The sequence below is a fragment of the Benincasa hispida genome, chromosome 4 (genome assembly GCF_027475165.1).
Source record: "Benincasa hispida cultivar pf3 chromosome 4, pf3_genome.v1.1, whole genome shotgun sequence".
Taxonomy (NCBI): domain Eukaryota; kingdom Viridiplantae; phylum Streptophyta; class Magnoliopsida; order Cucurbitales; family Cucurbitaceae; genus Benincasa; species Benincasa hispida.
This window is the reverse complement of record NC_143481.1, coordinates 43,523,832-43,547,786: the sequence shown is the minus strand read 5'-3', so window position 1 is coordinate 43,547,786 and position 23,955 is coordinate 43,523,832. Positions and strand designations below refer to the sequence as shown.

The 23,955-nt window shown below is 33.2% G+C and overlaps 3 protein-coding genes and 1 long non-coding RNA gene across 5 annotated transcripts; 1 reads left to right on the top strand and 3 right to left on the bottom strand.

Annotated features, from left to right (window-relative positions):
- Window positions 1–2,798: 2,798 nt before the first annotated feature.
- LOC120076718 (uncharacterized) lies at window positions 2,799–3,941 on the bottom strand. The gene is made up of 3 exons (XM_090313073.1): window positions 3,691–3,941; window positions 3,489–3,626; window positions 2,799–3,174 (listed from the first exon to the last, which is right to left on the bottom strand). The coding sequence occupies exons 2-3, from the start codon at window positions 3,558–3,560 to the stop codon at window positions 2,926–2,928; spliced, it is 321 nt and encodes a 106-aa protein (XP_090169199.1). The 5' UTR covers window positions 3,561–3,626; window positions 3,691–3,941; the 3' UTR covers window positions 2,799–2,925.
- Window positions 3,942–5,029: 1,088 nt separating this feature from the next.
- LOC150036733 (uncharacterized) lies at window positions 5,030–6,072 on the bottom strand. The gene is made up of 3 exons (XR_016529291.1): window positions 5,936–6,072; window positions 5,246–5,315; window positions 5,030–5,162 (listed from the first exon to the last, which is right to left on the bottom strand). It is a non-coding gene; the product is annotated as an uncharacterized LOC150036733 (long non-coding RNA).
- Window positions 6,073–10,775: 4,703 nt separating this feature from the next.
- Window positions 10,776–16,431, top strand: EMB1075 (Pyridoxal phosphate (PLP)-dependent transferases superfamily protein). 2 transcript variants are annotated; one of them, XM_090313044.1, is made up of 6 exons: window positions 10,776–11,051; window positions 11,170–11,537; window positions 11,654–11,885; window positions 11,981–12,174; window positions 12,265–12,401; window positions 15,670–16,431. In XM_090313044.1, the coding sequence occupies exons 2-6, from the start codon at window positions 11,210–11,212 to the stop codon at window positions 16,237–16,239; spliced, it is 1,461 nt and encodes a 486-aa protein (XP_090169170.1). In that variant the 5' UTR covers window positions 10,776–11,051; window positions 11,170–11,209; the 3' UTR covers window positions 16,240–16,431. The 2 variants fall into 2 exon arrangements, with proteins under 2 accessions (XP_090169170.1, XP_090169169.1); XM_090313043.1 differs by having other exon boundaries at window positions 10,794–11,051; window positions 11,176–11,537.
- A 153-nt stretch (window positions 16,432–16,584) lies between these two features.
- On the bottom strand, window positions 16,585–19,205 carry LOC120076484 (transcription factor VIP1-like). Its single transcript, XM_039030328.2, has 4 exons — window positions 18,270–19,205; window positions 17,962–18,094; window positions 17,197–17,281; window positions 16,585–17,058 (listed from the first exon to the last, which is right to left on the bottom strand). The coding sequence occupies exons 1-4, from the start codon at window positions 18,863–18,865 to the stop codon at window positions 16,820–16,822; spliced, it is 1,053 nt and encodes a 350-aa protein (XP_038886256.1). The 5' UTR covers window positions 18,866–19,205; the 3' UTR covers window positions 16,585–16,819.
- Between the last annotated feature and the right edge of the window lie 4,750 nt (window positions 19,206–23,955).

The window sequence follows — 23,955 nt, the reverse complement described above, 5'->3', positions numbered from 1 at the left end:
TTTGGTGGAGATTCCATGTGCTCATGCTTGTGTTGTTATTCGTGGGCTAAATTTAGATATATACACTTATGTGTCAGACTACTATTTTTGCAGTACATTGTTATCTAACCTATAAAGGATCAGTTTATCCTATTGGAAATCATTCTGATTGGAGATCTGTTGATGTTGATGTGAATGTATTACCTCCAATAGTTAAATGTCCGACTAGACGACCACATAAACAAAGAATATTATCAACTGGTGAAAAGAAAAGGAGCTCGAAGTGCAGTCGATGTCATCGTCGTGGCCATAATTGTAGGACATGCAAATTTCCACCAGTTGCTTAATGAAGAAACTTGATTTTTAATTGATGTTTGTAATGAAGAAGCTTGTTTTGTAATGGATGTTTGTCATCAATTTATCAATGATAGTGAGACAGCCGATGTTTTTCCCCAATTTGTAACTGATGTTTGTCATAAATATATTAGAGACCTTGTTACTAATGTCTTGTTAGTGGAACAGGCCTTGTTACTAATGTCTTATTAGTGGAACAGACCTTGTTACTATCTATAATAGCTTCTGTCAGCAATTAATACAATGAAGTTAAAATATTCTATCATTGATAATATATAAGCATTTTTGTAGAAGATCCATCAATGATAGATTCTATCACTGATAGAATCGCCAACCAAATGTTACACATCGTATAGCATTACTGATAGCATACTATCAGTGATAGAAGCTGTGTAGCTTGTGCACACTAGCGACACCAGCGATACCATATTAGCATTGGTAAGCGACACCAATGATACCATATTAGCATTACTGATAATTGAGGTGAGTATCGCTAAAAATTTCATAGGAAAAGCTTGGTGTCGCTCTCGAGGGTATCGCTGGTATCGCTTGTGGGTATCAAACGTTAAGAGAGGATACCCTCTAGAGGGTCTTGCTGGTGTAGCTCTCGAGGGTATCGTTGGTGTCACTCTCGAGGGTATCGCTGGTGTCGCTCTAGAGGGTATCTCTGGTGTCGCTTGTGGGGATCAAACCTTAAGGGAGGATATCCTCTAGAGGATCTCGCCAGTGTCGCTCTAGAGGATCTCGCTAGTTTCGCTTGTGGGGATCTGTTCTGACTTATTATATGATCTATCAATGATAGCTTCTATCACTGATTGGAGTCTATCACTGATATCCTTCATCTTTTATTCTTTTGACTTTCTCTCTCCTCTAATTTCTCTTCTTCTTCATTTTCTTTTAGAGGAACTGCCTTGGCATCTAAAACGAAAAAAAATGAGATAGAGGAGAAAGGACAAGATGAAACACTAATAAAATAAAGCAAATATGAAAATAGAATGTTTAAATGTGGGGACCATTTTGAGTTTGTACAGAAACTCAAATAGAATATTTAACAGTCTATGGTCTCAAATAAAGCAAATATCAAAATAGAGCCACCAAAATTGTATTCTAATAAAAAACTTCTATCAAACACGCCAAACTTGAAACACTAAATAGAAAGATATATGGTTATATGATCTATCAATGATAGCTTCTATCACTGATTGGAGTCTATCACTGATATCTTCCATCACTGATAACATGAAAATAATGGAACTAATGTCGTTTGTGGGGATCAAACCTTAAGGGAGTATATCCTCTAGAGGGTATTGCTGGTGTCGCTCTAGAGAATCTCACTAGTTTCGCTTGTGGGGATTTGTTCTGACTTATTATATGATCCATCAATGATAGCTTCTATCACTGATATCCTCCATCACTGATAACATGAAAATAATGGAACTAATGTCGCTTGTGGGGTTTAAACCTTAAGGTAGTATATCCTCTAAAGAGTATTGCTGGTGTCGCTTGTGGGGATCTGTTCTGACTTATTTTATGATCTATCAATGATAACTTCTATCACTGATATCCTCCATCAGTGATAACATGAAAATAATGGAACTAATGTCGCTTAAGATTAGTTCAATTTGAGATTAGTTTAAGGTTAAAATAAGATGATATGTCAGACATGGTGATTTTTTATTCTCTCCCCTCAACCATTTTCTCTCTTCCCTTCTCTTATTCTTTTGACTTTCTCTCTCCTCTCACTTCTCTTCTTCTTCATTTTCTTTTAGAGGAACTACCTTGGCATCTAAAACGAAAAAAAAAAAAAAGAGAGAGAGGAGTCTATGTGTCAGATAGGTGTCGCTTTAGAGGATCTCGCTAGTTTCGCTTGTGGGGATCTGTTCTGACTTATTATATGATCCATCAATGATAGCTTTTATCACTGATTGAGGGTCTCGCTGGTGTCTCTTTAGAGGATCTTGCTCTAGAGGATCTCGCTAGTTTCGCTTGTGGGGATCTGTTCTGACTTATTATATGATCCATCAATGATAGCTTCTATCACTGATTGAGGGTCTCGTTGGCGTCGCTCTAGAGGATCTCGCTAGTTTCGCTTGTGGGGATCTGTTCCGAATTATTATATGATCCATCAATTATAGCTTCTATCACTGATTGAGGGTCTCGTTAGTGTCGCTCTAGAGGATCTCGCTAATTTCGCTTGTGGGGATCTGTTCTGACTTATTATATGATCTATCAATGATAGCTTCTATCATTGATTGAGGGTCTCGCTGGTATCGCTCTAGAGGATCTTGCTAGTAACAAAATACTATATAAAGTTGTAACTATATCAATCACATTTATGAATCAGTCACATTTATACTATACGATTGCCCTCTTTTCCCTCCAACCAAACATCCTCTAAAATAAATTGAAAGTTGCAACTATATCAATCACATTTATGAAGGATTCATATTGATTCAATATAATCATCATTGATCTTGTAAAATAACAATGTAATTTCCAAAATTATAACAATCACTGTATATTGTCAAAATAATTTCCAAACTATTGTCAAACAGAAGTCTATTTTCAATAAACAAGTCTAACTATTGTCAATCAAAGTTGTGATATTTTGAGATCAAAGCTTGAAGCATCGTCATTCCACTTTGGAGACTGCCTTGTAGCTTTTCTTGGAGACACATTTGGAGAGACCTTCTTTTTGTCTTTCTTTTGTTTCTTTGCGTTCTCCAAAATTTTCTTGGTTGGTTTTGCTTGTGTTTTTGGTCTCTTGTTGTCCTCTATATTTTCAATGACAACCTTTGGTCTATATTTTTTTAGACTATCTTTAAGAGTCATTTCAATCACCTGAAATCATGGAATCAAATATAACATGACATCAATGTGTTATCAGTATCAGTCAAGTAAATAAAGCTTCCTATTATTTATACTATCACTGATAAAAAAAAAAAAACTATCAATGATAGAGTGTTATCACTGATAGTTGGTTATCAATGATTTCAGATATCACTGACAGTATGTTATCACCGATAATAAACTATCAATAATGCTATCAATGATAGTGTGTTATCACTGATAGTTGGTTATCAACAAACTGATTTCAGATATCACTGATAGCATGCTAGCGTTATAATTAAGATCATCAATCAATCAATACTTACATTCTTTTCCGTCATATCTTCTTCATCTTTTTCTTCTTGATCTTTCTCTTCATCTTCAGGATCATCATGCATTTGTTCTTGCTGGTCATTCTCTTGATCATCTTGAGCCTCCTTGTCCTTAGCAGTGTCAACTTCAACCTGCATGCATAAATCATTTTTGTTATTGTACTTCTTTACAGAAAAAGAAAATTACAAGTTTTACCTCTAGAACTTCCAAACATGCATCTAAAAGCTCCAAACTAGATGATGGCACTTTGTTCTTCTCAAGAGATTCTTGAGATTGCTTTTCACCACCTTCATCTTTTTGTGGAAGTTTATCACTGATAGCTTCTTTTATGTGGCCCAATATATCAAGAATCTCCTTGTGCTTTTCATTGATGTCCTTCTTAATATCTTCTTGTCCTCTTTTTAATTCTTCAATTGCCTCTTGTAATGATACAATTCTTCTCTCGGTTTACATTTGTTTTCCTTCTTTTTCTTTTTCAATATCCATCTCCCTGGTTGCCAGCTCCACAAAATAGGCATAATAGTTGGATTGCAATTCTTGTTCAGTTGGAACAAATGAAGCAACAGTAAACTGAAAGTTTAATAAAGATGTTAGTGATACAGGTAATTTATAGAAACAATCATTGATTTCAAGCTATCACTGATTGCTTATATCTACAATAACATGCTATCAATGATAGAAGATATCACAATAGTTCCAAATGACTGATAGAAGCTATCACTGATAGTGGTATATTCTATGTCATAAAAGCTGAAACATCAGTTATAGTTTCTATCATTTGATAGCATGCTAATAATATATATAAATAAAGGAAATAACAGTGATAAAAGACTTACACCAGTGGCTTTGAAAATATTGTTGTTGATGTATTGCCAATCATTAGGTTCTTGAGACTCCCATTGAGTAAGTCTAGGTCCATCGCTTTTTATTCTTCGTGCAAATCCAATAGTGGGGTTGGATAATCTTGGTATAATTTCAAAAGCCCAATATACCAAAGCTAGTGGAAATCCTTGGAGGAAAATGGAAGATGCCTTATTGATGAAAGCCTTCTTAAAAAACTCTATAGTTAGTTCAAAGGAAACCCTTCCCCATGGATAAGATCTAAACCTTTCTTCGTCATCCAACATTTTTAGATGCTTCCAACTTACTTTGTTATGTCCTTGTGTAGGAATTAGGAAGCTTTCTAGAAAATACAAGTGTGCAAGTTTGACCTTTACATCAATGGATATGTTGGCATCAGAACCTAACAAATTAAAAGTAGGTTGGAGCTCTCTTATTATAATTTTTTTATTTATCTTGAAAAAGAAGTTTCTAATTGTGTTGTCCATTGATTCCTGTTCACTATAGATACCATCTATAGGGTAATCATCATAATTTAAACCTGTTACTAAACAAAAATCCTTGAGGCCAAATTTATGTCCTTCTAAATTAAAGGCCAATATATTTTGTTTGGTAATTGTACATTGCCTTCTAATAAGGTGTGATATGAGTTGGTTGGGCATCCTTTTCATTTTCATATCTAAGAAGTGCCCAAAAGGACCTTCTCTAAATAGTTGGAGTGATGGCTTGTCTAATTTTTCTATGTTAGATAAAACATCTAAATTTATGGAGGAGCTGACTTTTAATAGATTTGTCCATTCACTTTCTGGAACAATTAATACATTTTCCTGTATATATAACAATAACATAAATGTAAGAAAAAAGCAACCACAAATCTATATAATTTTATAAAATATCATTAAATTGTGACCTTGATCTTCTTGTGTTTTTTTCCAGATGTTGATGCTTCCAATGTTTTTCTATTTCTTTCTCCATTTATCCTAAAAACAAACATGTGGAACCATTACGTTCATATCATTAATAACAATAATAGTGATAGATACTTTTCCTATGAATAAACAATCATCAAATCACAATACAGGGAACTAAATTAGCATCAATGATAGCATCCATCAGTGATAGTTTGTTAATAGACAAATCCATTAACAAACTATCAATGAACTGTCAACATTTTGCCTAACAAAAAATCTTCAGTTAAACAACAATAAATAACTTCAATGATAACTTCAGTTAAACAACAATAACCTCAGTTAAAGCATTAGTGATAACTTCAATAATAAATAACTTCAGTTAAAGCATCAGTGATAACTTCAGTTAAACAACAATAAATAACTAAATTAGCAGAAACATCAGCAAATCACAACGATAAATAACTACACCGTGATGACTACACTATGACCAAAATACATAATAAAATGAAACATCTAAAATTGTCAATAGAGAATACATGTAGCTCTAATTTGAAATAACTATTTATCTTGTTATATAAACTGTCAATTGAAGAAGAACTAAGCCCTACGTTTTCGATTTCTTGTTATCAGTGATGAAGAGATGAACAAAGGAAAAAGAAGAAATGAAGAAACGAAGAAGAACAACGTACCTTTTGAAGTTTGGAGCGAAATCGATGGGGAAGAAGAGCGAAATCAATGAGGCCACGCACTGTCAAGCGAAATGAGCGAAATCGGAAGGAGACGCACTGGAGCTCGAAAGGTTGGAAGTGTTTTACGTGTTTTCCGGATGAAGATGAAGGGTCGAAATGAGGTGGCCAAATCTTTAATATGGGTCCATGTCCATTGTAGTCTTTTCTTTTTTTTAGGCTAAATTTTTAATATAAAAAAATCTATATTTGCAAATACTTTTATTTTTATACATAAACTCTAATATTTATTATAAAATAAATACTCATGCAACTTTTCCTTATTATATTATATTATCTCCATGTCCATATTCTCGTTGTACGTCGTTGTACCTCTCAAATTCAGGAAAAAAAAAAAAAAAAGATGATGATATTGTCCACATCTAAGACTTTTTCCACTAATCGAGATTTTTTTTTTTCCTTATCCAATATTCACTAATTTTGAGGATGTATGATGATATTAGTATCATGAATAGTTCCTACATTTAAATGGAACACTGGAAATTTTAAATTTAATGATTTTAAAAAACTCAATTTAAGTCATTAAAAAAAATTTAAAATTCATTAATAAAACATTGATTATCACTAAATCATTCCATTATCATATTCGAGCACATGGAAGGTCGCTCAAACACTATTTCAAGTTAAATGAAATGATTTTTGTTGACCCATGGATTAAATTACGTTCATAAGTATATATAAATTTCATACATTAAGTAGGACCTAGATGATATATTTAAATGTATCTAAATATGTAAAATAATTTAACAATACACTAATGTTTTATAAAAAGATATTTATGAAAATTTGTTTTTTCTTTAAAAAAAACCAGTATATATATATGCTTTGATTCTAGTTTGATTCTAGTGTTTTTTATAATAACAATCTTAAATTTATTATTACAGGTAACCTATCATCTTTCAACCTCGTGGAAATTTAATAATAATAAAAAAAACACACCCAATGTGATTTTTTTTTTTTTTAATTGTCTTTTTAGCTTTATTATGGAATCTCCAATAAAAAAAAACTAAAGTTCCCCATAAGGAAAGAAAATTCTCCTTTTATACTTATTTCTATATTAGCTAAAATTTTAGTTGAGCATATTTTTGTGGGCATTATTTTATGGTTTAAATAAACAAGAAAAGAAGAAAAAAAAAAGTAAACATAATACTTTTTATAAAGTATACACGAATAAAGACACAAATCCAATAAAAAAAATGTAAATAAAAACCAAAATAATTCTTTTTTTTTTAAAAAAAAAAAAAAAAAAAAAGAGAAAATCTTGGGATTAGGTTGGACCAGAAAATAAAAAATTCATTTCCTATCGGCCCCCAGGGCCCCACTCCCCCGAAAAAGAAAGAAATATCGAGATATTTTATTTTATTTTTCCTCTCTCAACTCTATCCCCATTCCCCACCAAATCAAATTCTATCCTCCCACAAAATCAATAATAATAGAGAAACGAGTTAAATTACCATTTTGATTCTTTCATTTTGTAATTGATTTTATTTTAAATTTTTTAAAATTAAGATAATAATACATATTAGTTATCGCAAAGTTATATATGTTTATTTTGACAAACAAAAATTATTTCAAATAGTAAAACTGTTGAAAATATTTATAAGTTATAGCAAAATTTTAGAACTATTAATGATAGATGTTGATACACATTGATAGACTTATATCAATGTCACTGATAGACACTACTGATAGAAGTCTATGTGTCTATCAATGTCTATCAGCATCTATCATTAATAGTTCTAAAATTTTGTTATATTTTAATTCATTTTTCTATATTTAAAAACAACCCATTAACAAATTTAGTTCTTTATATTTATAAATCTAACTCTAGGGTTATTAATTAGAGTATAATGTATTTTTCAAAAAAATTCATTTTTATTTAAACTCTTTTAATAAAAAAGAATTTAAAATGAATCTTGAATGTGTTTAAAAAACTATTTTGAGTGAATTATCAAACATTTAATATTTTTCCTAAAATGATTTATTTTTAAAATTAAACACTCGAAAAATTAATCCAAACACATCTTTTATCTTTGTTTTTCTTTAAATTTTGAAAACATATTGGTATTATTTCCAAACATTATGACCTTTTTCTCCACATTTCTCCCAGCTTTTTCCACTAATAAGATGGTCATCTCATACTCATGGAGTGTAATCTCTTTTATAGTTCATTGGGGGTTCTACATCAATACTAAGAAATATTATAACATATTTCTAGGGTTGTTTTTTTTTTTTTTTTTTAATTTTTTAAATAAAACTCAAATGTTTGGAATAAAGGGTGGTTACCATTTGTGTAGAGTTATATTGTTTCATAAATAAACATTTCGTAACTAATCAACTTGAAAAAGAAATATGACTATTCGAATGATCACAAATAGTTTATGAATATGTCTCTTCTTCAAATTGCAAAAAAGAACTTTTTCACCATTGCTTTTCTCTCATAAAAACATTTCTCCCTTTAACTAAATTGGTTCAGGTTTGATTTATTTCCACAAAATATAGTTTGTTGGATCTTGTAGACGATGTGTTGCTTTCATAAGAAAGTTAATATGTTCTATCCTGAGAGGCAACTACTCAAGAAACTCATACACTGGATTGAGTAAAATTATCTTAAGATTGTTATATGAATAGTTTCATAAAAAATGTGAGAAAATACCTAATCTTGTAAACGTGAGAGAATCTGAACCCAACGACTATTGTCCATCCATCCTAATATATGAATGTTAATACCAACCACTCCTATTAGTAGGTAGCTAATGTAAAGTAATGGCTTTTGTGCAACATCTTGATACATTTGGATCTCTCATTTTCACCCAAACCATAATATTGTTTTGCTAACTTCACTAAGTGCACTTTCCTCCATTACAAGTACTACTTTTGTGGGATCGTGGACGATGGTGTCCAATCCAATTTTTCAAATTTGATATTCAACTTATACATGTATTACTTTGGTGGTCTCTACATCTGCAAATTATAAATGAATAACTGATTTGTTATGTTGGAATATTTGAAAGTATAGAACTAAGATCACGTTTACCCCATTCAAAAGATAATAAATCAATGATAATGTGAATAATGAGTCCCATTGGTATTGTTTGCTTGTAATATGTATTTGTACTGACACTTGGGCCTACTTTCAAATCTGTAATGAAAAAACGTAAATTGATTGGCGAGCAAAGCATGCTCAATCCATTTGCATTTGAAAATTACGTCGTATCATGACCGTTACTTGGTTACTCTTCCAGATGAAATATTATGAATTTTAACAATTTTAATGTTGTCGTCACCGTCATTGTGATTCAGTAACAATTTTAATCGTTTGACTCCTAGAAAGATAATGTTAACAATAACATTAACAGTAAATGTGACAAAATTCATAAATTCAAATAAATGCGATAAAAAATAATTCTGTTACATTTGTAATTCAGACCCATTACAATTAATCTATCAATTAAATTTCATTTCAATTACACCAACTTTCTTTATAATTTGATAAACGTGACATAAAATTGGTAAGGTAAGATGGAGGGGTATTGATTAAGAAACAGGGGGTATAAATGTAAAGTTAAAAGATGACGTGGCCAGTTAGGAGATTCCAAAGCGTAGTCACGTGATACGGTCTTGTCGGCTATCTTTTCATTTTCCATAAGAATATTCAATTACTTCTTTGCTGGGACCCACTTATACACAAGTGTATGCCCTGCCAGCCAGTCCTTTTTTTTTTTTTCTTCCTAATTTTCTTTATTAATTAATTCTTCTAACCTTTTGTATCAACTCAAAAAAAGGAAAGAAAAAAAAATCTTGATTTGTGTTCAACAAATAATATAATTCTCCACTTAACTACATTAATTTGTATATTACCAAAACCTTGTAAGGATAATGATCTTGTTTTTGATTTGTTGTTGTTGTTTTTTTTTTTAAATTTATACTTATTTTTCTTAAATATTTTAATTATGAATTTCATTTTTTTTATAAAAAAAAAAAACCCTTTAAGTTATTGGCCAAATTAAAAAAAAAAACAAGTAATTTTTTTAAAACTTGACTTGATTTTTAAAGATATAGATAGAATATGAATCAACAAATCAATCTATAAATGAGAGTAATATTGATAAGCTTATTTTTTAAAAATAAAAAATCAAATATTTATCAAACTGACTAGTTGAATGACCTTTTATGCTGGACAAGACTATTATTCTTGGTTATTTAAACTCTATATATTCTTACCTATCTACTATGAGAAAAATATATTCTTTTTACTGTAATGTATTATTAACTTATATATTATTAGAGAATTCATTGCTAGTCAGATGTGTTCCTTTACAATTGAAAAAGACCATTAAATTCTTTATTATTATTAATGTAGTTTTCTTTCTCATTTGAAATTCTTACTTATCATAACTTTCTATTTGATTATCTTCAATCTAATAATAGTTCTATTTTAATATATGTAATTTTAAAGGGTCAATTTAGGTTAATTACTGAAAAACAATAGATAATAAGCCATATTCTTTGAAGACTTTATTATATAGAACTTTACATTAACATTTACTAATACTTTATGATATACAACCTTACATTAACATTTACTATAACCAATTATGGCTATTCACTATTGTTAGTTAAACAAAGTACCAATTTGAACATCTTATCATCAAGACAATGTACAACTTACAAGACGATTTGATTTTTAGATTAGTTTTAGATTTTGTTCTTGATTTGATTTAGATATTTATAATTATAGTTAAATGGGAATATGGGAAGATGGTTGGTGAATAAGAAAACTAAAATAACAAACCATTTCAAGAAAATAAAATAATAATCATAATCATAATAACCGTAAATAATGACATCTTATATAAATTCGAGGATTTGAGTCTCTCAATTTTATTCTCTTTATATAATATATATAAAAAACTGAGGCAATGCCAATATCAAGATTATGGCCGCTATATAAAGGCATCACTCGTGAATTTCAGATTCCATTCCAAGTGTGTCTTTGTAGGCAAAGGGCACAGCATAGCACACCATTCTAGCGCGAATACGGAGCCTAACCAGTCGGGTTTGTTCTTCATTTCTCTCTCTCTCTCTCTCTCTCGATCTGTCTCTGTTATTACTTTCCACTTTTTTGTAATCTGTTTGGAGTGTAAGATTTTATTGGTTTTTGTGATTATGAAAAGAGACAGATATACAGGATTTGTTGGAAGAAAATAGTGAGATATGGTTGGTAGCGCGATGGGGATGGGTGAAATCAATGGTGGGGCTGAGGTTTTGATCGGAAATTTTGATACAAATGTTGTGTTTTCTGAACCTCTGCCTTCGTTGGCGGAGAACAACAACGGCGTGGATCTCAATGGACAACAACATGGAGACTCGAATCAGAAAGGGAAGAGGGAGATTGTACTTGGTAGAAATGTTCATACCACTTGCTTATCCATCACCGAGCCTGACGCTAATGACGAGTCTACAGGCGATAAGGAAGCTTACATGGCTAGCGTCTTGGCTCGCTATAGAAAGAATCTCCTCGAGAGGACTAAATATCATTTAGGTCTTTAGTTTTTTTTTTAAATTTTTTTGATAAACCTGTGTTCTTGTTTTCGTTTAGGAAATTGAAATTTTCGTTGTTCTGATTTGGATTTGGATGTTACTCTGTTTGTGTTTTAGGGTACCCTTATAATTTGGACTTCGATTACGGTGCTTTAGGGCAGTTGCAGCATTTTTCTATTAACAATCTAGGCGATCCGTTCATTGAAAGTAATTACGGTGTGCACTCGAGGCAGTTTGAGGTTGGGGTGTTGGATTGGTTTGCTCGCCTTTGGGAGATTGAAAAAAATGAGTATTGGGGATACATTACAAATTGTGGTACGGAAGGCAATCTTCATGGGATTCTCGTTGGGTTAGTTTCGTTGAGTTTGATTTTCTGTTTCGTATGGTGTTAATTCATGCTCTTTTTTTTAGCGGTAGTGAAACTTTAGGCATTGGTTCTTGTAGGAGAGAAGTTTTGCCGGATGGGATTCTGTATGCTTCTCGGGAATCTCATTATTCCGTTTTCAAAGCCGCTAGAATGTATAGAATGGACTGTGTGAAGGTTGACACTCTTGTATCTGGTGAGATCGATTGTGTTGACCTTAGGGTCAAGTTGCTTGCTAACAAAGACAAACCAGCTATACTCAATGTTAATATTGGTAATTCTCGTCTCTTGCTTCATGTTTTCGACTAAAAACAGGGGAATATATTCGTTTTATTGGTGAGAATTGAGTGGATTCTTGTTGCAGGAACCACGGTGAAGGGAGCTGTCGATGATCTTGATCTCGTGATACAAACACTTACCGAATGTGGGTTTTCAAAAAATCGGTTCTACATCCATTGTGATGGGGCATTGTTTGGACTTATGATGCCTTTTGTCAAACGTGTAAGTCACTTCCTTGCCCACTGATAATTTTCACTGGGGCATGTTTCTAGCTTTGTAGTTCTTTTCTCTGCTTACAACTTACAATGCGTACATATATGTGTGGCAGTTGATGGTATGCTCAAGTTTAATTGCATCAAGATAGAAATTCATGTAGACTGTGACACTGTGTACTGACTCGAAGGAACTTGATTGCCATACAATTTGGGTTCTGGTTTGATAGCCATGGAGTATTTTCATTGAGCTAAGCTCTAAATGCTAGTTAGAATTCCCACAACCACCCTCATCCTTCTTTTGGCTATATAGAAATATCTATTTTCTTCCACACCAAGTTACTGCTCCTTTTCTTGGGGGGGTTTTCCTGCTGCCTTCTATCTATCTCGGTAAGGGTGGCTGCTTGTGCAGCTGCTACTTTCCTTACCTTAATTCTTGGTTGATAGCTGTCCTCCTGTCCTATCAAGGTTATCTTACCTTTACACCCAAATCAAACTTTCATTGAGAAAAATGAAATAATACTAGGACATACATACAAAAAAGGAGACAACCGACAAAAACAACCTCCAATCCAACAAAATAAGACCTAACAGATGATTTAAAGTAGACTTGGTCACATACCCCTATAGGGACACGTGAACCTATTATAGGACCAAATTGGTAGGGCTTAAGCCTCAATCTTATTTACCAACAATGGGGGAAGAATTCTAGAGCTTCCCAATCTCTCCCTCATCTCTCAAAGAGACCTATTACAAGATAATTGCCAAAAAGATGACTCCTTTCTCTCCCCTCAACAGTATATAACCATAAATTCTCAATATCTCAGGCCCTCCCGAACTAACAATATTACCGGGCAACCTCTATAACAAACTCTCTCACGTATTCCTTCCTTTCTTACACCTATGTGTATACACCTTTACCCCCCGGGCTCTATCATTACCCGTCTCCAAAGATCCACCTTGTCCTCAAGGTGGAAGTTTGGAAACTGAGACTTAATGATGTCGACTTGCTCCCAAGTTGCATCTTTGGGTAGGTTATTCTCCCACTGGATTAAATCCTCCAACACACTGTCTTCAATTGGAGACTTGCAAAGGCCCAAGACCGCCAATGGTGTAATGGCCATAGAGAGATCAGCTGCCAACGATGAAGGGATGGGAAATACCGACAACTTTGGACCCACAACCTTTCATCGAACGGAAACATGAAACATGGGACGAATACCAGAATTGGTCGGCAGCACAAGGCGATAAGCTACTGGTCCAACGTGAGTCCAAATCTGAAAAGGCCCTATAAAGCGCGGGGCAAGCTTTGGATGGGTGTGCCTACTCAAGGAAGATTGACGATATGATCGTAGCTTCAAATAGACCTAGTCATTTAAATCATATTACACATCCCACCGTTTGGCATTAGCTAGCTTGGTCATCCTCTGCTGTGCTTTAAGTAAGGAGGCCTTAAGCATGGCATCCTGGTCTTATCATAAGCCATCGATTTCATGCACCATACTAGTCCCCTTTTCATAAGGCAATAGAGGGGGGAGAGGCAGGCCATAAACAACTTCAAAAGGGGTTACATGTGTCGACGCATGGTAAGCGGTGTTGTAACTAAATTCCGCTCATGACCACTTGGACCATTGTTTTGGTGCATCCAGGGTAAAGCAACGAAAATATGTTTCAACTCCTCTATTTACCACCTCTGTTTGGCTGTCGGTTTGGGGATGATAGGCCGTACTACGCTGTAATTTTGTCCCTAACAACCACATAAGTTCCTCCTAAAACAAGCTAGTGAAAATTTTATCTTGATCTGAAACCATACTACACGGACAGCCATGTAAATGCACGATTTCACGAACAAAAACAGCAGCCACTGAGAGAGCATTAAAAGGATGCTTACTCCAAACATCCCAAAATTGAACAATCATACTATTAATTAGCTGGCCCATCTCTTTTTCCTAATATAGATATGAGTATTAGCAGGCCTGATAGGAGGTTCTGATTCAATGGATTTGGCAACAACCAAAAGAGGCCACATCAGAGGTTTGACCGTCTAGCTCTTACTATGAAAAAAAAAGAAAAAGAAATGACTTCATAACTATCCATTTCTGACCTTCTACCTTGAGGGAAGGTGAAAGTTAAAGTGACAGCGGCGATAGGAACCTTAGGCCTCCCATTGTAAGTGGAATTGATTCCTAAGTGGGAACTGCCCCTAATACAAACTACTGTTTGAGAGGTTCACCCATTATCCTCAGAACCCTGCACACGAGGCTTGGGGGTTCTGATTCATTGGATTTGACAACAACCAAAAGAGGCTCCGTTAGAGATTTTTTACTTGATCTAACTTTACTATCAGTATGTGACCTTTCCACCTCGAGGGTAAGGTGAAACTTGAAAGTTTGGGTGGCAGTATTGATGGAAACTTTAGGCCTCCCATTCACTTTACGCATGCTTGAAGAAGAGGATGAACAGGGAGCAGTCTTTTCTGTAAACTGTTAAGAGGCCGTGAGCCCATTAGAACCATGGGTATTGTGTCAGCAGTTTATGGAGTAATTATGGTATATTTCTTAGCTTATATAGAATGTCAGGCCTCTCGATGTACTTTGGTCTGTATCTCTTTTTAACCCTTTTGAATGTACTAGCTGTGCTTTACTTTGGTCTGCCAAGCCACTACTCCTCTCCTTTTTCCCGCCATCAAGTGGTCACATATCCAACTGCCACTCTCTTATCCTACTCTTAACTCTTTCCTGCCAACAGATGCTTTCTCTTCTTGTTAGTTGACTTCTTTTACCTATTGTAGGAAAATCAAATGGAAGGCCTAGCGATTGCATAGGCTAATTTAAGAATGCCTATACAACCTAACTGCTAGATGATTGAATATTGAGATAAATTCATGCATGAATATAATTGTTTAGTCCAAGAATGGGGTAACCATTGATTAAACAATCTATCCATCTGCTGTTAGGCTTCTAGTCATTTTTAATTGTTTGGGATTGTCTGTGGGATATTTTCAGGACCTGACATGCTCACCCCATGAATCAAGTGAACTGTGAGATGAGAAGTTGATATGTGGCATTTCATTAGTGAATGACAGAATCATTTTGATACATCTTAATGGTTTAAAAGATACTTTTGCTGACCTTTCGGTTTTATATTCCCCTTCAGCATTATGTATCACCTGAAATGAAAACAAATATAGAATAGAACTGTATTATTTTATTGCTTGTAATTTTCAGTCTGAATTTCAGTATTCTATCTCGGCTCTCACTAGTTTTGTTTTTGAGCAGGCACCAAAGGTCTCGTTTAAGAAGCCCATCGGAAGTGTGAGTGTTTCTGGCCACAAGTTCGTTGGATGCCCAATGCCCTGTGGTGTTCAGCTTACAAGGTTGGAGCATATAAATGCCCTCTCCAGCAATGTTGAGTATCTAGCTTCAAGAGATGCCACGATCATGGGAAGTCGGAATGGCCATGCCCCTATCTTCCTTTGGTACACCCTCAACAGAAAAGGCTATAAAGGTTTTCAAAAGGAAGTCCAGAAGTGTCTCAGAAATGCACACTACCTGAAAGACCGGCTTCTTGATGCCGGAATTAGTGCGATGCTGAATGAACTCAGCAGTACAGTTGTGTTTGAACGACCCCGAGACGAAGAATTTATCCGAAGGTGGCAGCTAGCTTGCGAAGGAAATATTGCCCATGTTGTAGTAATGCCCAATGTTAGCCAAGAGAAACTGGACGATTTCCTAGCCGAATTGGTTGAGAAACGCTCAACTTGGTACGAAGATGAAAACGTTCAACCTCCTTGTGTCGCAGCAGAGTTGGGAAGTGGGAGCTGTGCTTGTAAGTTGCACAGGCGTTGATATGCTTTTATGGAAGTTGTATTCGGTTGTATTGCTTGTTTGGTAGTGAAACTCTAGATTCACTTGAATTTTGGTGTTATCATAGTCGTGTTTTGAGTATATTAATAAATCACTATAGGCGTGTATTCACGAATTCCTCTCTCGAATATTGAGGATTTTAATGAATGGCTCTAGTAGTAATATGTTTACGAATTCTTCTCTCATCATCATTTTTTTTGCCACTAGAAAAAGATACAGAACCAAATATTATTGAACATTTGATAATTAAATGATGAGCAACTGTTTGTGACGGGAGATCAAGCAAGGGCTAAACTTTTCGCCACATCCAAGGATATACAAGTATGATTTGATTCTTCACAAAGAAGTGAGCACTATTATTTGCTGTGAGTGTTATTACAATACAATCCTCAATCATCAAAGAAATAATACAGCTTTTTTGTACACATGTTTGTTTTTTTACAAGTATACTCGTACAAATCCAAACGTAGAAGACACAGGCTATAATTCCTTAGCTTCCCAAATCAAAATATCAATCCTCACTACGCAATGGATTATCTAAAGATGTTACCACAGCAGGTGGTTATACTCCAGGAAGCTGGGATGGCGAAGACCCTCCTCGAGCATCAGGCTGAGACATGTGAAGCAGCTGTGGCTGTTGATGATTCTGGCAGTTGCCAAATTGAAGCAATGATGTTTGGAGAGGAGGGAATTGAGGAGGTAGCCCTCCCCCAATGTTGAATGAGTTGCCATTTGCAACAGGCAGTTGGGCAGCAGCTATCTTAAGCCGCTGCACTTCCTCCCTCAGTGTCTCATTCAAAGCTGTAAGCCACCAAACATTTGAATAGTTAACATCTCAACTTGCATTGTGAATGAAGCCCTCAAGAAAGATGAAAGCAAAAAATTGAGCATTTTTCTATGAGGTATATAGTAAGATTATGAATGACGAGCCACTCATACCATCCCTCAGATGGGCTTGCTGCTCCATGGCCTGCAACCTTAGCTTGAGTTCTCTGTTCTCTGTAGTCAAGCCAGCGGTATCTCTCTGCACCAAAGTAGATTACTAAGCCAGCGGTATCTTATCTAATTCATCAAGACCACACTAGGAGCTGTTTGGCACATCAACTTGTTTAGTTGATATAAACAACTCAACTTCAATAGTAGCCAAAGTAAGCTTGGCTCAATGGTATTGGCATGACCTCCGTCTCTAGAGATTTGGGGTTCAAATCCCCCACCTAACCATTGTACTCAAGAAAAAAAAAAAAAGAAAAGAAAACTCAACTTCAACAATAAACATTGAAGTTTGCACATTTATCAAGTCACTTCATCCTTCTCTCTTAATTGACTTTTCATAATTTTTAAAATAATCCATCTTACAACTCTATACCCAATACAAACTTACTAACCCCACTTAGTGGCCCCTAAAAGTTCAAATACTCTCACCCACTCATAACAAAAACAAAGAACACTTATCCATCTTTTCTAATTCATTAAGAAGACTCACAAAAGCCTGATTATCTCTACAACAGGTCTTGAAAGTGAAAAAACAAAATTTGAAAAGTCAAAAGTCACCAGTTCTTTCATCAACATAACAAGTCCACTTGATAGCTACAGCCCACCCATAGGACTTGTAAAGTAAGCATAGATAAAAGATTCATGTTTTGTCAAGTTCAGTCCTGTTCATTATCTTTCCCCATAAGCTACAAAAAGAATAGGAAGACATACCTGTAGCACTGTGACCTGAGCAGAAAGGGAGGTGGCTTCTGACTGAAGCATCTGCACCTTCTTCTCTAGTTCATTCGTGTAACGTATTTTCCTCTCCTTGGATCGTGCAGCAGATTGTCTATTCGCCAGAATCCTACAATGGAAGATAAATCCCAAACCCATTATCACTCAATCATACTTAACTCTTGATTAATTGCAGGGAATTTGAGAACATTCAAGGTACAACGAAAATTCAAAGCAGAAAGAGACATAAACCCAATAATTCATGAGAAAATTCGAAGCAGAACATGAGGTAATGAATCAACAACCTTTTAGCTCTTTTAGGGTCCATCAAAGCAAGCTCAGCGAGTTTATCAGGCGCCATGGCCTTCTTGGAGCAGTCAATTACCACAGTGGAATCAGCTTCAAACGAGGAAGTCAAAGACCCATCCATGGAATTGCTATGCCTATGACGACCCATCTTCTTCTCCCCCGCCGTCACTCTCCCGGCAAGTACTTCACCATCACTTCCATCTCCGGCCATCCCCAAGCCCTCGAAGAAGTCGGAATCCATCGACAAGCTCCGGTAGTGAGAATTGAATAAGGAAGCGGAGTTACCGTTTCCAGCCCTAGGTTTTGTGGCAGAGGCGTCTTCAGGGGACTTGGAATTGAAGGAATCGACGGCCATACGAGCCCCCGTCGGCGTCGGGGAAGGTGACGGCGAGGGAGAAGGAAGAGCAGACGATGAATCGATGTCTGGAGGGTCGAAGAGGAGAAGATCGTCGAAATTAGCGAAGCGGAAGGAGGTATCGGAGTGGGAACGGCGGTGGTGATACCCACGGTGTGGAGCCTCTGGCATCTGTTCTATGTCCATCTTCGCCGCCACATGCGGCGGCTTCCGGGCGGTAAAGTTCAAATCCATCATTGGAAGTGAAGTTCAATTACAGAGGAGAGGGAAAGCGGTCGAGTAAGTTCAAGGTTCAGACATGGTGAAGAAGAAGATGAAGTTATTATAGTGAGATTATTGGGGTGAGATTGTAATTTACTAAAATGAAGGGTCAGAAACACTATTAAGGGAAAGAATTGGGCATGATTTTCCTTTCATAGTATAATTTGGAGGAAGTTATTTCAGTTGAAAAAAAAAAAAAAAAACAGAAAAGAAAAAGAAAAAGAAGAAAAGTTTTCAATAATCACTCAAAAAAGCACATCCAAATTGCAAAACCCCATTATCAGATAAAGCTTTGGAGGATCTTGAGATCTTGACCCTTTTATCCTTTCTTCAGGAAGATAGTAAAATTATAAATTATAAATTTAATCCTTCTAATTTTGAGAAAAATATAATTTAGCCTCTATTTTTCTAAATAGTCTCGAATTTTTCTAAATAGTCTCTATAACCATCTAAAATTTCCATCATTTCGATTACCTCGTAATTTTGATTAGAGAAAATTTCATTTCCCCAAATTTCAACGAAAATTTCGAAATTTCGAGAATATTTCAAGAATATTACAATTCATCCATTTCGACGAAATTTCGAGATTTTAAGAAAATTTCGATTTTTTTAATTAACTATATTAGCTCAATTAAGTTTTTCAATTGTATGGTTTTGATTATATAGAATTCTATAGTTTCACAAGTCAATGTTATTTTTTATAGAAGATTAAGTATTTTTTATATATTACTTTTTCAAATTTCAAACTTTTCTCAACTTTTAGCTTTATTTTCGACCAAAAAACTTTCATTTACAAAGAAATTGAGTTTGGAAAAACCACAAAAAGTAACATATTTATTTTTGACCTTATTTAAACTTTTTTTTATTTTCGTATCATTTCATTTCAAAATTGAATCGACGTAAGTTTTTTCTTTAACCATTCATAACTTTTATAATTTTCACATCATCTCACCTAAAAATATTCTTAAACTTTATATTATTTTGTAATTATTTTTCATTTTTTTAAAACATTATGCTCTCACATCAACATTTACAATAGACGTCTAAATATTGTCTTACTTTATAGTAATTGTGCTAAAAAAAAAAGATCAATTATAGTCTAATTAAGCCACAATTAAAGTTGCATTAATTAATTATAACAATTTCCATCCATTTTCATAAATTTTCTCGAAATTTTCATCGATATCGATATTTCCATCGGTATTTTCATAAAACTAAGACATCGATATTTCGAATCCCGTCTATAACAAAAACTATTAGTGAGGAGTTTATTAAACTTTAAGGACTATTCATGAGGTTTTATTAAATCATAAGAATTAAATTCTAATTTTTCAAACTAAAGAGACTAAATTATTAATTTCTTTTAATCATATGACCAAATTTGTAATTTAATCAAATAACATCTAAATATGACATCCATTCGTAGGTGCTCTATTTTTCAAATTCATAAAAAAAAAAAGTTTAAGTTGAATTACGCATTTGGTCCCTAAGATTTTAAAAGTTAAAATTTAATTCTTATGATTTGAAAAAAATTCATAAATAGTCTCGATAATTTGATAAAATTCTTCCCTACTATAAAGATTATTTAAGAGAGTTTCTTCTAACCATCAAGACTAAATTTGAATTATAAATCATATAAAATGAATTCTAGTTATAAATTATAGGGGCTAAATTCTAATTTTTGCAAAATCATAAAGATTAAATTTACAATTTAAGTTATGTTGTATCAATTTTTACTCAAATATTTTCAACCTCAGTGTGTCAATAAGAATTGATTTACGGATATCAAAGAATTTGAATTAGTGACTTGATAAGTTTAAAGATAAAAATTGACTTTTTTTCAATCTAAAATAATTGGTGATAAAGGTTTGTAAGATTTCTTATCTCAATCAATTAGGCTAATTACATGTGTTTGTTTTCGTGTATTTTTTTATGTTTAAAAAGTTTCAATTTAGTTTTTAAAAATCATTTATATAGTTGGAACGGTAAAATTAGCCATTAATATATTAGTTAAAGAAAAATGTTTAAGTAATTATGTCTATAAATTTTTAATGGCCAAATTATTACTTTCAAACTTTTACCAACGCACTAGATATCATATCGCGTAAACTTATCATCAACCAATTTTAACATTCACCGAAGGAAGGAAGAGATAAGAGATTATATTGAAAACTTTTTTAAACAACAAAACTATATTTTATTTGGTTGAATAGTAAATTTAAATTTTATATATTATTCGTTCAAATAAAATAAAATATTTGATGCAAGAATTTAACCGATTTTTTAGAGGTGATTTTCTTTTTTAGTATAAATTAGTGGGTGGGAGATTTGAACTCAAAATCTCTTGTCGCTAACAAATACTATATACCAGTTAAGTTATATTTAATTTGACTTTTAAAGGTGATTTCTTATTTTAAGAATAATATATCGTTGTATTTAAGCTTGGAGTAAATAGGGTGGAGTTGGTTTGTTTGTTTTATTTTCTTTTTTTTTTTAACTTTTTATTTGTTTGTGTCATCATTTTTTTTTTAAAGTTGGATTTTGATTGAGGCGTAACCATCTCTCCCGACATTTGAAACCATGAACTGAAATTGACATCTCACCATTTCCAATATATTTAAAAACAAAACTTCATTTATACTTCATTCACAATGTGGTGCATAAATTATAATAATAATAATAAATATAAACTTTTCCATCCTTAAGACAAATAAATTTGACCAAACACATACAATTGACCTAATTTTGTACTACTACACAAATAATCAATTAAACTACTGTTATAAATTTGAGTAGCACAATGAGAACGCGAATATAGAAAAAATATAATATAATAATATTAAGTATATTCAATATAATATAAAATAAAATAACTAAAATTATAAAATTGGATAATATGAAAATTAGTGGAAGTAGAATTCTCACCAATGTATTTGTAATTTTAAGATCCACCAATTACCACTATTTATAGGCAAAGTGACAAGTAGAATGTAGACTTACATGGACACCAAGTATGAATAATTACAAGGCACATGGATAACATGAAGGGTGTACATGGCTTTGGGATACTTCCCCTTAGATACCCACACACACATATATATATAAAATATGTCTCGTTAAAATCTTATTAGGAAAAACTCAATGAAAAAAAACCTAGTGAAGGGAAAAGAGTACATATTTCATATAATACATACTTGTAAAAGAATATAATATATGCACCAATTTTTCAAAAGTTGCGGTTGGTAATGCCTTTATAAATAAGTCTGCCAAGTTATCGAGCTTCGGTGAAATATGCTTTGTTCTATCTCCTTTAATATATCCTCATTTGATTTGAGCTATGCAAGTTGTGTTGCCTTCGTATAATATTGTTGGAAGATTTTTATTAGAAGACAAGTCATACGTTTCACGAATGTGTTGAGTCATTGACCTTAGCCATACACATTCTCGACTAGCCTTGTGAATTGCAAGAATTTTAGCATGATTTGAGGAAGTGACCATTATATTCTATTTCATTGATCGTCATGATATAACAGTTCCTCCACATGTGAATAGATATGAGATCTAGTTTTGTGTGGATCAGATAAATATCCAAAATCTGTATAATTAACTAGATCAAAATTGATTTATTTGAATAAAACAAACCCATATCGATTGTTCCTCGGAGATAACAGAGTATATGCTTAATTCGGTTCCAATGTCTTTTTGTAGTAGAAAAACTATATCTAGTTAATAAATTTATTGAAAATGCAATATCTGGTCTTGTATTATTAGCAATGTCTTTTTGTAGGAGAAGAACTATATCTAGCTAATAAATTTATTGAAAATGAAATATCTAGTCTCGTATTATTAGCAAGATACATAAATGCATCAATTGCACTAAGATATGGTACTTCAGGACGAAGAAGTTCTTCAGTATCTTCTCGAGGTTGAAATATATCTTTCTTTATATCAAATAAATGGACTTCCATTGAAATATTTAATGGATGTGCTTTGTCCATATAAAATCTTTTCAAATTTTTCCTTTATAAGTTGATTGATGAATAAATATTTCATTTGCTAAATGCTTAATTTGCAAACCAAGGCAAAATTTTGTTTTTACTAGATCTTTCATCTCAAATTCTTTCTTAAGATATGCCATTACCTTTGAAAGCTCTTAAGGAGTTCCAATTATATTCAAGTCATCAATATATACAGTTATAATAACAAATCCTGATTGTGATTTCTTTATAAAAACACATGGACATATTGAATTATTTTGATATCCTTCTTTTAATAAATATTCACTTAGACAACTGTACCACATCCGTCCTGATTCTTTCAATCCATATAATGATCTCTGAAACTTTATTGAATACTATTCTCGGGAATTTGATGTATATGTTTCAGGTACTTTTAATCCTTCTGGGATTCTCATATAAATATGCTGTGACTACATCTATAAGATGCATATCCAGACTTTTATACACAGTCAAGCCAATTAAATATCTTAGTGTAATTGCATCCATCACTAGAGAATATGTTTCCTTATAATCAATACCAGGTCTTTGTGAAAAACTATGTGCAACTAGTCTTGCTTTATATCTTGTGACCTCATTATTTTCTTTTTTTTTTCTCACAAAAACCCATTTGTATCCCACACATTTAACACCTTCTGGTGTTTGGACTACTGGTAAAAAAATCCGACATTTTGAAAGTGAGTTTAATTCTGCCTCGATTGCTTCTTTATGAAGGAGTAATATAACATGCAATGAAAGACTTCAGAATCAATAAGCACTTAAACTACATTTAATTTGAGTTTTAAACATACTATTCATATGACATTCATAAAAGGGTTTGAAACACATATTACTTTTGAAGATCTTTCATGGCACTTTTATAATTACTTTTCAATCATAACATATATTACTTTTCAATTGTAGCACTTTTCTAATTACTGAAAACTCCTGTTGAATAAAAGAAATCTCCAAGAATTTGCACAATGGATATAGGCCGAACTGAAGCATTTAAAAACTTTGTGAACTTTTCCTTTTGATCTTCTCTTAAAATCAATTGCATCTCAACTGTAG